Here is a 13,486-nt window from a genome sequence, read left to right on the forward strand (position 1 = left end):
AAAACAAAACAGCTTTGGGTATGTTCTGCCGCGAATCCCCCGCAGAGCTATAAACTGCGAGACAAGCGATGCCAAATCTCTGCCTCTCTCTGTGCAGGGGAAATGACTTCTGTTTATTACCGAGATCGGACTATTTTCCCGCTTGCTCCTTCCAAGAGGTTCTCTTCCTCTCTTTGCCAGAGTGGGGAATTATAACATCTGTTTATTTTCTCCTCTAAATCGCACCCCCTCCCCAACCCTGCACGTATATGTCAAATCTTTAGTCATAATTACAGAGCTTGAAATGCAGTACAAACTGGTTGCTATTTAAAAATACGTTTGCTGGGGGAAAAGAAAATTCTCTTCTTTTTTTAATGCATACATAGAGCACATTTGGAGTTGCATGGTATGCGAGTGTCACGATGTGTCTGCTTTCGTTGATAGGCAAATGCAAGCACATTTGGATGTAGCAGCTTCTCCTCCCCAGTGGCTCCAGGCCACGCAGGGTCACACACAAGAACAACCGAGCCCCCGCTTTAAATAGTAAATAACATAACGTCATCCCTTAACCCTACAGCGCATGCGCACGGACTGCGGTTGACTGTTTTTTTTTTTATTCGGGGTGGGTTTTTTTTTTTTGCCTTCCCCCCCACTCGCTCCCTCGAGACGCCTTGAAAACAGCTGGAACGGGAGCAGCTCAGCCCAGAATGCTGCGCGCGCGCGCGCGCCTGCTGCTTCATCATGGCAGCGCGAGACGGTCCTGCCGCCGACGGCTCCCGCGCGCCCTGAGCCGTGCCGGGCGCGAGCCGCCGAAGGCTGATTGACACGGCCTCCCCGCAGCCCCCGTCCTGCAGGTGGGGAGGGGGGCGGCGCCGCCGCCGTCTCTCCCCTTTGCCCGGGACTAGGAGCGGCCTCCCGCCCCACAGCGCCGAGTCGGCTCGCCCCTCGCCTTTCGCATCATGAGCGGCGGAGGAGGAGGCGGCGGCAGCTCGGCCCCCGGTCGCTTCGCCGATTACTTTGTCATCTGCGGACTGGACACGGACACCGGGCTGGAACCGGACGAGCTCTCTGGTAAGTGCGGCCCGCGCTCTCCCGTTAGTCCCTGGAGCTGCACCGTTAGATGGAGCGGGGTGCAAAGCTGTTGCCATCTATGGGACGTGGGGCAGCGCAGCTTTTCGCCTACCAAATCGTCTTCCGGGGAGATCGTGGCTCGGAAAGACTCCCCCCCCCCCCCCTTTCGCCTTTTTGGGCAGGTCTGGCTGCACGGTCCCCCGGCCGATGTTTGGGCTTTTGCAACGTGAAAGGAGCCTTAATCACTGGCGAGAGTGAAGCTTCCTTGCTGAGAGAGAGAGAGAGGGCAATCTTCTATCCAGAAGAGAAATAGAATTAGATACTAAATCTGTGTTTTTCAGAACTACCTCTACTCTAGCATTTAATGTGCAGTAAAGTTGCTTTTTTTTTCCTTAGGTTTTTCAGTTTTCGGCTATTGCATATTTGTATGGTTTGGAATAACTCTTAAATATTTTTATAGACCCATAGTTAGAAAGGTAAACAACAACGCTACAGAAATGAAATATAATGGCTTAAGCAAGAGCACTAACTGTGCTGCCATTGTGTTGGGTAGTAACAGGGCTGGATTTCAGTTATGATCCCAAAGGAATGGGATGTTGGGTTTCACCCCCTGAAAGTAGCAGCAGGGGGGAATCCACATTTTTGGGTGCTTTCAGAATTTGGTGCCCATGTTGCTTCTGTCTAAATCCAGCCCTGGGCGCAATAATAATTACACAGACTGATTTTAATGGTTATGACTGCATCATATGCACTCATTTGGAAAACTTCAGGGCATGACATTGATGATATTCCTTGCTAGACCACTTTATTTTGCTACTACTGGAAATGTGAATGCTGCTTGTCTGCAGTGGAGTAGAATAAAATCACATTTTATCTTGTTTTTCTAGATTTGCTACATCTGTAGTAAAAACTCGCCTCTAAAGAAGGGACCTTTTCTGGTTTCTAAAGGTGTTTATATTGCAACATCTTTCATTTTATTCTTATATTGGTACACTAAAACATTCCAGCTTGCAAAAAAATCCAGTACAGTTACTAGAATTATGTGCTCCTGTTTCTGTGTATTGCCTAAAATATGTTCACTACAGATTATGCACTTTTTTAAAATGCAAAGCAAACAAAATCTGAAACATACATATTGGGGGTAATATCCTTTGGTTATCTCATGCCATTCAAAATTGCTTAGATCTAATTCAATGTTTATTTTTCTCTTGAACTGTACAAGAAAACCATTGTGTGAGAACAGTTAATGTGCAATTATAGAAATGTTCCTGTACTGGATATTTGATCAGTAGTGAATTAGACAAACCTACAATTTGACTTATCTGTGTCTTGATTTTTACCTATTCTGTTTTTATCAGATTGGTATAGTGGTCCACTTAACCTTGCTTGATGATAAATACCCAGATTGTGGGTGGGATTTTGGATTGATACAGGACATTACAGTTTTTGGCCAGTCACAGCCTTTTTATTGGAAATATTTTCTGTATAAACTAAATCCATGAATTCAGTGAAACTGCAGAATTTTTATCCTGCCTTCTGTAACTGGACTGATACTTTTGAACTGAATTACATATTGGGTGTTTTAGTCAATGCATTATATAGGTTAAGCAGCACTAGGAAGCATTATATTACAGGTAGTTTGCATGCATTATGGTATCGTGGAGTGTTCATACAATAGTTGACAGTTATGACTCACAAAGTGCAATAGTTGTCAGCTTTTGATATATAAAAATTGCTTATTCAATTAATTCTACCTAAGGATGCCCAGCACTAAAATTCAGTTCTACACAGAGTGGAAAAAAAATTGTTTAAATAAGAACCTAAGAATATATTATATGCCATACTGGGTCAGACCAAAGGTCCATCAAGCCCAGCATCCTGTTTCCAGCAATGGCCAATCCAAATCGCAAGAACCCAAGCATTAAATAGATCTCAAGCTACTATTCCTTATTGATTAATAGCAGTTTATAGATTTTTCTTCTAGGAACTTATCCAAACCCAGTTACACTAACTGCCATAACCACATCCTCTGGCAATGAATGCCAGAGCTTAACTATGTGCTGAGAGAAAAATAATTTTCTTTGATCTGTTCTCTGAACTTTGGAGTCTGGAATATGCAAAATATATTTATTCCCTTCATAGTAGCAATCCAGTCCAAATTATCAAAGAGCTGGTCCTAGAGCAGCTAACTTCTAAGCACACTAGGAAATTTTAGAAGGCAGCCTGCATACTTGAGAAAAGTTGTGAAACTGCAAAAAAAAACCCAACAAAAAAACAACCCACAAAAAAAAGTTGTAATGCTACACAAATACCAAAAAAACTTCAACCTAGCTCAATGGTTCTCAACCTTTTTCCCATCATGACAGACCACGCTTACATGTGTAACACACTGCTCATTACAATTCATGGCGGAAATAAAAAATAAAGGCCCAGTATTATTTTTATTGTTAAGAATGACACAAGGGAAAGATACATATACTGTATGAACAGAAATTGCATATATGCAAAACAGCACCAATTTCCAGTACTCAAACAGTAAGCACCTTACTTAAGAAAAGGCAACACAGAAAATATTATACCAGGCCTTAAGACATCAATACACCTCCTATTAGGAAAACGGAGCAAGCCTGACTACTATAGAGCCCCACATAGAAACTACACGCCAGCAGAAAACCTCACCTGAATCACATGTTGACCCTCACCTAACACAGAATAGAGAGACCAAAACGCATAACTAGAAGCATGCAGACAAAAACTGAACTGGAAACTGCAACAAGCCAGAGTATCTGTATGCAGTGTAACAAAGGAAAAAGAGAAACATCACCCATCCTTATAAAACAAATCAAGAAATATAAAATCAGTAGCAGTAAAACCATACTAACAAAAAGAACAGATTATTTCAAAACAGCAGATTATTGGATATTCCATTCATTTAAAAACATATAAAACATTTTTAGATACCAATAAAATATTTCAAAATAGCAGACACAAAGGCTCAATAATGAAAAATAAGGATACAAAAAATATTTTGCTCTGCATACCTGGGAACGTTTTGATTTCCAGGTGCCCTGAGATTGTTTGTTTTGAATTAGCAGGAGGAGGGATGGTTTGCTTGCAACTGTCTTCTCTCTCCTCTCATATATACATGCTTTTTCTCTCTCTCCCTTATATAAGGCTCTTAATTACACATTTACACCATGCTGTCTGTCTTTTCACGCTTACACACAGGCTTTCTGTCTTTTTCTCTCATTTATACACAGGCTATCAATCACATTCACATGCTCCCTCATCTAAACCAGCTCTCAATCACACACAGACACACATGGTCTCTCTTTTTCTTACACGCAGGCTCTTAATCATACATACACATGATCTCTGTCACACACAAAGGATCTCAATCTCACATACATACTGTCACACATGAGAAAAAAATGGCTGGTGTGCAATAGTGTATAATATCGCCACAACGTGATTTCCTAAAAATACTTTTTAAAGACTTTTTTAAAGATATACTGTAATATAGAGGAAAAGACCTCAGCACTGGTGATTGTCTGAAAAGTTTATCAGAATTTCTGCCAGTTGTTACAATCACAGGTCAAAAACTTCTAATTAGAATTGCATCTTTTTATTGAATGTCCAAAAAAATTTTTTTTTTTTTCAATTTTTAATAAAATGATCCAGATTATTTCCAATGGGGTTTTAATACTCCCGATTTCTTCTCAGAGAAAACATTTTTTTGCTTTTTTTCTTCTAGGGGAAATATTCAGTTTCCACGAAAATATTTATTTATTTATTTATTTAAGTTTTTTCTATACCGGCATTCGTGAGAGAATCACATCATGCCGGTTTACAATAAACAGGGGAGTGATAAAAGGTATAGTGAACGAAATAAATAACAGGTGCTGAACAAAAAACAGTTACAATACAACAGGGATAAGTACAACTAGGAGCAGAGAAAAAATGATAGGAAAATGAACATAATATATTAACCGAAATTTGACGAGGTACATTTACAAAAGATTATGGTATTTGCTAGGTCTTGTCCATTTGAACTTACTGTAGTTTTTTACGTAAGGGTGGTGATAGGAAGTAATGGTTTTCTGCATATGGGTAGTGACTGGAAGATGGTTAGAGGAGAGTTATGATTTAATCCGAGTCTGGGAAGGCTTTTTTGAATACTTTACTTGTGTTTTTTACTTGTGAATTTACTTGTGAAGTACTGGTATTTAGATCAAAATCAATCGTTGAGGTTTTAAATACACTGTCCATGCACATACATGCTGTCTCACTCATACATATACATATATATATATATATATACACACACACACACACACAGCACCTCAAACACACATGCTTGCTCATTCACTCACTGCCCCCCCACCCCCAACTAGACAGCAGCCCACTTTCTACCCTAAAGGCAGCAGCAACCTCCTTCACTTTCAGCCCTCGTGGAGACCCATCGGCCGCGGTGGTTGACGTTGCTCTTCGTTTTTTCTCCGAGCCGCGCTGCTCGTTCCTCAGGCCGCGGCTCTCTTCTCCTCTTCGAGCCGACGCTGCCCACACTAGCATGGTCTCTTCTTCCCGCGCATGCACCCGCTGCTCACCACTTCCTCTTCCGGGGGCGGGGCAGGAAGAAGAGAGCATGCCGGTGCCGCTGACTCCAGCTCTCCTGCCGCCTTCCGCCCGGGTGGAGGACCTATCTTGCTCGGGTAGGGGGAGCAGCTGGGTCAGCAGGGGGACCGGGAAGTGTGGCGACCACACTGGTTGAGAACCACTGACCTAGCTAATAGCTACACAACTACTTATTCCACTATTTTATACTGCAAAAGTTTGCTTTTAACTTACTTGATGATTAGCTAAGTAGGCTCTGACCCTTCAAAGCAAAATTAGATTCTAAGGCAGCTAGTAACATAGTACATGATGGCAGGAAAAGACCGGCTGGCCCATGCAGTCTACTCATTATTCCTGTCCACTCTGCAGAGGGTGACTCCTTGTAGGATACCGCTCCTGATCCAAGACCTTTTTATTTGCTGTCTTCCTCCTTTGCACTTTACCATCTTCGGTCCATATGTACTTTATGTGCCTACAACTTTACAATTTAGTTTTTACTTTGTGCAGCTGGCATCTCAGCAGGGAAATTGTAGCCTGCTCTATTCAGCTTCATACCACTGTGCACTGAATGCTATTTGACATGGTGGAACTTTTTTTTTTTTTTTTTTTTTTCTGTTCATTTTAGGGATATTGGCATTGTAGACCTGCTGTCGTTTCATTCTTGGATTTTATTTATAGTTTTGTCTTTTTATTAACTCCTTTCAATATATTAATGGATTATGCTGCATCTCCTGCTCCCCTTTGAGATGTTCTTTTTCCCTTGGTGTATTTTATGTTCCTTCTAGTGAGCCCCTAGTAATGGTCAATTCAAACTGAAGTATTTGATTGTGTATTTGGCATGGAACACTTCTGTGTGCCTGAAAATACTGAAATCTTTAGCCTCATTAAGTATCTTCCTTGGCTATCATGCAGAATTGGGTCCAAAGTTTTTTTTTAACTCAGTTGATCCATTTGCATTGTTTAGTATTTGTGCATGGTAGAGTTTTTTTTTCTTATTAATGAGAGAGCAAAATGTATATGGAAACAGGATGGTTGAGATACATTTTAAAAAAGCATCATAGCTTTGTGAAATAATCAAGAAACAGATTCTTTTGAAAATTAAAGGGCATGAAAGCGAAATGCCTATGAATAGACTGTACTGCTTCTAAACTTGTTCACATTTTTTGGATTTTCTTGCTTGTAGCTGCCATCCTGTGATTTGGCAGGCAGAATGACTTCCTGTTTTGGAGTTTACATTGTTCTGTTTGTCTGCTTGATTCAAGAAACATAACTTTGTATCTTGTTTCCTTCCTTTCGTAATTATTTCTAATATCAAGGTAACTTATTTTGTGTGGATAGAACATCTGTTTTATTGTCTTATAAAAGTATAACTGTTTTGTTTTTTTTACTGACTGTTCCATAACTTCTGCTTTTTAGGCATTTGACAAAATAAATAGGTTTTCCTAATGCGGAAATCATGTCTGCCTGCGACCGTCTTAACTCAGAAACGGCTGGTCAGATCAATGTGAAAATTGACCGGAAAGAGTTGTTTATAGTCTTTGGTATCAGTGTTTTTGGTATTGGAATGGCTGGAGATACAGCTCAGTGTTGCATGCAGAGCTGGCTGTAAGGCAGATGGTGCCCTTCCTCTTCCAAACATTCTGTCCCTTTCTCTCAAGGGATTTCTTCCCACCCTTCTCTAATTCCCAATTTTTTTCCCTCACTTCTTCTTTCCAGGTATTGTCTCTATCCCTCCCATCCTGATCCTTTTCTCTCTTTGCTTCATGCCCCATTCCATATCCTCCCTCTCCCTACCATCCTACCACACTCCGCACCATGTGCAGTCTCCCTCTCTCTGTACCCATTCTGACCCCTGTCTAAGTCTCCCTATGCATACGCCACTCCAATCCGTGTAATTCTCTCTCCCCTCCACATCCCCCAGCTCTTCCCTGGCCAGCAGCAATAGCACGTTGGCTGCTTCTCTCACAAGAGGCAACTCTCATGGCGTGAGATGCAAGATCTACGGGGTCTCGCACCTCATTTCGCAAGAATGGCCCAGCGACAGGAAGCAGACGCGCTATTAAGTACCAGCCCTTCTCTGGCTACACGCGGAAGACCTGGCCCAGCTTAGGTGGTGCCAGCAACTTCTGGAGTGCCCTTCTTCACACAGTGACTTGGGTGACTGCCCAGCTCGCCCTATCCCTAAGGCCAGCCCTGAGTGCATGTTAATAAGCACTGAATTGCTGGTGGGCATGTTTAAAGGTTGGCAGTGATGAATGAAAGTGAATTAGCCGGCAGTAGATGGTGTATCAGCTATGGAGTGCTTCTGTCCCATTGCTGGATAAATGGATCATCACACCCAAATATGTGTAGATCCAATGGGAGTACTCGCCCATTACTTATTTACACACAGATTGTGTGTTTGTATCTTTTCCACAGATTTTATGTCTGAACACCTTTTTTTATCAGTGTCTTTAATGAATTCCAGTAGTGGGAATATACTGTTTACTAAGGGTGTTTGTTTGTTTGTTTTTAAAGTCATTTTATGGATAAAGTAGTTTGGCTGCCATGTTTACAACTTTTATTTGTTTACAGTTTTCTCAAGTAGAGACCTGTATAAATTACAGACTTAACAGTGAAATATCACTTTTTGTTTTGAATTGAAATAGTGCAACTATTTTTATATTTTCTTGAGAAAGTCCTTGCATTCTTTCCCAGTAAACGAGCTTCTGTATGCTAAAAATGCCTTCAACATCAGCGGTTGGTCATGCTGTTAATTATACAGGAAGATACGTGCACATATATTGATTGGATTCATGGTAACTGATACAAAAAGGGGACTGAATTAGCACAAGTTTGAAATTTGTTAGCTGTTATATTGGTCAAGGCTTCTATGGTTTTAAAATGAATGCCCTCTCTGCCAGCTGTGAGACACATGCAGTTATGGACTTCCAAAAACACATCCAAGTTTTTTTTTTGTAGCAGGTTTATGGTTGACTACAAGCAGGTTCAAGAACCTTTTGTATAAAGGTGAAATTCTTCTAAAGGGACTTCACACCATCCAGGAATTGCATCAAAATCCACCCTTGGTTTAGTTTGATACTATAGTTACCTGAATGTAATCCGCTTTAAAGTGGCTGAAAGGTGGCATTATAAATATAATAAATAAATAAGGATTGAAGGGATCAACGTTGTCTGTTTTTCCTGTGCCCTTGTTCAAGTCTGGATAATTGACTGTCGTCTTTGTTTCACAGCTTAGGACATACCTTCTCTGGGTATCAAAGCAAGAGTCCTTTGGCTTGGATTTACAGCAGCCTCGCTGATTTGTGCAGTCCCACACTAATCACCACCGTGGCCGCTTCACCACTAGTGCCAGTGAAAGCGTGCGCTTTTTAAATGGCAGGCTGTTAACCTGCGAGTTGAATGTATTTGGATATCTGGTGAAACCTTAGCTTAGATACCTCATTTTCTGGCTAAAATTTAGCTGGATTACTAAGGGTGTTCCGGGGGCATTTCTGGGAAGAGTAAGGTTAGCTGAATAAAAGTAATAATCTGGTTAACCCTAATATTAAGAGTTAGCTGATAATATATTCAGCCAATTCTGGCCGTAGAGCAGTCCTAAAGGGTTTTTTTTTTTGTTTTTTGTAGCCAGATAATTTCCGGATATCTTTAAGGTAGCTGGCTATATTCACTAGAACAGCTGCAGGACTGAATATATCCCTCCAAAGTTGGCTGGATCTGAATATTGACCTCTGTTACTGTAGGAGGATTTCGGGGTCTCGTTACTTCCCTCCCCACTGCTTTCTTGTTCCAGCGGCATACGGACCGTTTGAGACTCTTTTTTTTTTTTTTTTAATTCAGGAGCTCCTGTAATAACACTAATACAGGGAGAACACTTATCACAGGAAAAGCAAAGTAACAAAACAGTAGTTACGAAAGCACGCTTGACATCCGGTGCTTATCAGGTTACAGAACTGCCCATGACATCACATCCCTCTAGCCTTGACTTTGCATATGTGAAGGGCTAAAGAGCCTTATCTTGCTCATCTACTAAACCAGGCCTGGAGCCCACGGGTGTCTCATCAATACAGGACTTGCAGCGACGCTTGCTCTCCAGGTCCTTGCTCTGGCGCTCTCAGCTCTTCTCGGTTCTTTGGCACGCAGCTAGAGAGAGGGCAAAACCTCTTGTCACTGAAGCAAAAGGGGCTGTTCAGCTCTCCGGTCTCGGGTAACCTGTAGCATGCGGGTCCGGCTCTGCCCTGCCCTCTTGTCTGCAAGTTGCTTTTGGTGCAGGGAGGCAGGGCAGCTCTCGGATGGGCCCGCTCTCTTCCCTGGGTGGAAGGTGGTCGAACAACAATAGAGGTCGCCCCTTGGTGCTTGCTCCCTGCCACTTTTAGGGGCTAGGATATGCATTATTCAGTGTCTTCGTGCACAGTAACGAGGAGATAGGAGTCGGAGTGTGATAGACTCTCAGTTCCTGCCGTTTCTGAGTTCCTTGTCTCAGTCTCGTGGTTCGGATCGGGGGGGCATCTTAAAGTTTACCAGTTGTTGGCAAGTGATGGGTAAACTGATAATCCTTACTTCATAGATTGACCCCAGAGTCATAAAGAGAGGTCCCCACTGTGTTCTGTCTCGTGTGTTCACACAGTACCAGTTGTCCCCTTATCTTTCCTAGATCACAGGGTATGGTTGGCCTAACTCTGTAATCTGCCAGTTAGACTTGTCCTGTGAAGCCAGAACTGGGTCTCTCTTTCTTTACTGTGGGTTGCCTTCTCTCTGCTGGTGCCGACTGCTGTCTCTTTAGCAATATTAGTCCTGGCTGGGACAAGGAGTAAGAAGCCAGCTTGGGAATCTAAACTTCTGTGTATTGCACAACCGTTTGATTTCAGCTTTTTGTTTGTTTCCCTATTGCAATATTGAGTTACTTTTGAAATCAAGATGGCAGTACTTCTGCCTTCCAGAATAGGAAACATCTCCGATATTTACTTCTTTACAGATAGAAATGCAGTGTAGCTATTCATAGCCCAAATAACTTTTATATTTAGTCTAAAGATCAGTAACAAAATAATAAATCAGCGAAACATTATCAAGATTTTAATTGCGTATGGAGGCCAGAGAGATTAATATGACTTACCAACAAATTTGCATCTTGGCAGTTAATTATTTTGCCATTTTTTTCTGACTGAACGGCAATTTTTTTTTATTTTTATATGCATGCTTGGTCTTCGAGTATTGTATGGATGCTAGAAGAAAAGTGTATTTTCATTTTTGCACTGCAGTTTATTTTATTTTATTCTCTTTTAAGACCACCTTTCCTTTATAAATCGGAGCTGTTAAATGGAGAACCAAGCTACGACAAAAATTTCATATAATAAAATATCAGTACATATTACTACATACTTAATGATTTATTCACACCATTGGACAAAGAGATTGGAAGAGTCCACTTTTGATAATCCGTCAGACATTTTTAAGATATTGCCTGTAAAAGATTCTGTTCTTGTAAGTATAAGGTCTTTTTTCCATCATCGTGAGTTTTAGATCATTAGATTCCTTCCGTGCTTCTGTTGATGAGCGTTCCACCTTTAAAGGACTTTCCTCTTCTCGTGCACTGTATTGTGTAGCCCATCGTGATGGGTTCTGAGTTCGTGTCTGTCTCTGCCCCCCTCTCTCCTCTTTGTTTTGTGGGACTTTTGGTGCTTCCCATGAAAAGCACTGCCAAAGATCCCCAGTTGCTCTCTGGCTTTTCTTTGACTTCCTCTTCACTGTACTCATCTCTTGCTTCCTCAAATTCCATTACTGTTTTTCTATCTGCCACTCCCGCTCTGTGTTTGTTCCGTGCGTCTGCCACTCTTTTGAAGAAAAAAATATTTTCTGATATTACTCTGTTTACTCCCATCACAGCCTCCAGTTGTGCCTTTTCTTTTTTTTTGAGCATTCTTTTGCTCTTTAAAAAAAATAAAATTTTAATGCATTATTTGCGCCTTTTCAGTATTTGGCTGTGTCTAGCATATTGTTTCTATTTACGTCCTGAAATCTCGTGCCCTGTCTGGGGTTTAACCTCTACTCTAGAATGTATGCATACCTTTCTGGGATGTTTTCTAACTTTCTTTGTTTAGGTTTTTTTTTTTTTCTTTTCCTTATAGAGTTGGCTCTTGGATTTCCTGTACGGGATCTCTCCTCTTCATTATGCACTATAAACAAATATGTGAAACTTTTTTAATTTTTCAGCTTTTCTGTTTTGATCTTTTTATTGTTTTTGACATTTTGTACTTTATTTCCAATGTCAAGATCTTGATATTTATAAATATATAAACTGCACACACAAAATGTTTAAAAAAAAAACCAAACAAACAAACCCGTTTGGATGGGGAAAAGAGAGATTCCGTTCTGTTTGTTCATTGGTTATGTTGATTTTTTTTTTTTAAACCATGTTTATTAAAAATAAACTCTTCTGATATGGTTTTTGGGTAGGCAGGTCGGAGCATCGGCAGCGAAAGATAATACATCTTTGAGGACAGATAGGTGGGCTGGGCTGGTTTTGGCCTGCGGGCTGTAGTGTTCCCACCTCCCGTAGTAGTGCTCTTCCTCCCCACCTTATTGCAGTATTATTTATGTCCTTGATTAGATCTGTATCCAGCTGTTCCACCTGTGCTGGAGACCTGGAGATCACTCCAATGTAAATGGAGACTCCCCTTCTTCCCAAGGTGACCCATGGCTCTTCCTTATTTTTCCTTTACCTTCTGAATTTCAGTTGCTTTTTTTATGTAAAATACTACTCCTGTGGGACTACCCTCCTTCCTTTAAAATAGTTTAATTAAAAAAAAACAACCAAAAACAAACTACTCCTTCCTCTTTTGTGCCTTCTAGATATTGTTTCTTTCCTCTGTGTAGCCTTTTTTTCCCTTCTTAGTTACATGTAGCTTCCTCTCTTATTATTATTATTTTTAATGTTTGTTTGGTTCCAGTAACGACATTTATTTGTCAGGGTGCCAGCCCAATGCAATCAGCTTCCGTTTGCCCACCCCATAGTCCTCTAATTTCAACTCCCGTCTGTGTGTGATCTGGCTCTTTCACCTCGTGCCTGTGTTCCCCTCACGGACAGATGTAGGCCATCGGTATAGTGTAGCCTGTTATTGTTCCATGTACGTGCGTCAGTGACAGGTTTAGGTTTTTGTTGCCCCTAGGCACTGTTGGCGCTGTTGCCCCTCTCTGCCCCAAGAAAGTCAAACAGGAAGCAGAAGATCTAATGCACAGCCCTACAGTTTCCTGTAGCAGGAATTAGAACATTCTGAGGCACACTGGCAAATATTTCCATCTTTTTATATTACATTCTCAAAGTCTTTGTCCAGCCTTGCTTGCGCCTTTAGAATGTGATTTTTCTTTTTGTGGGAAGAAAAGGGATCTCAAGAATTATGGCACTTAGATTTTTTTTAAATAAATGTTTTAGTTCAGCATACTGTTAAAAAAAAATTTTTTTATTATTGAGACTTAACTTTTCCTCTATGAAATATGATTTTGAAGTTAAATTTGCTTATGCAAAAACAACTCTGATTAGAACCCTCAACCCAATCCTTTTAAGAAGACTCTAAAAACCTGGCTTTTCCAGAAAGCCTTCCAACCCAGGCACTAATAACACCACATGATCACCCTATGCCCTTCCCCCAATCGCCCAATGCAAGTCAAGCGTATTCCATCTGTTAATCAAGTTACACAGTTTCTATGTAAATCAAACTTAAGTTTCAATTTGTTTAACTAAAATGTAATAATAATGACACCGTTGTCATATTTATACCATGAGTTATTTCTGTAAACTGATGCGATATACCAAATCGAATGTCGG

The 13,486-nt window shown here is 41.0% G+C and overlaps 1 protein-coding gene across 2 annotated transcripts in view; it reads left to right on the forward strand.

Annotated features, from left to right (window-relative positions):
- The first annotated feature begins 645 nt into the window (after nt 1–645).
- Nucleotides 646–13,486, forward strand: part of DENND5A (DENN domain containing 5A) — a 65,421-nt gene continuing 52,580 nt past the window's right edge. For both annotated transcript variants that reach the window (XM_029582309.1, XM_029582310.1), the window contains exon 1: nt 646–1,050. In XM_029582309.1, coding sequence (XP_029438169.1) covers nt 939–1,050 — 112 coding nt within the window. In that variant the 5' untranslated portion in view covers nt 646–938. The remainder of the gene's footprint in view (nt 1,051–13,486) is intronic.

The sequence above is a fragment of the Rhinatrema bivittatum genome, chromosome 17, assembly GCF_901001135.1.
Source record: "Rhinatrema bivittatum chromosome 17, aRhiBiv1.1, whole genome shotgun sequence".
NCBI lineage: Eukaryota > Metazoa > Chordata > Amphibia > Gymnophiona > Rhinatrematidae > Rhinatrema > Rhinatrema bivittatum.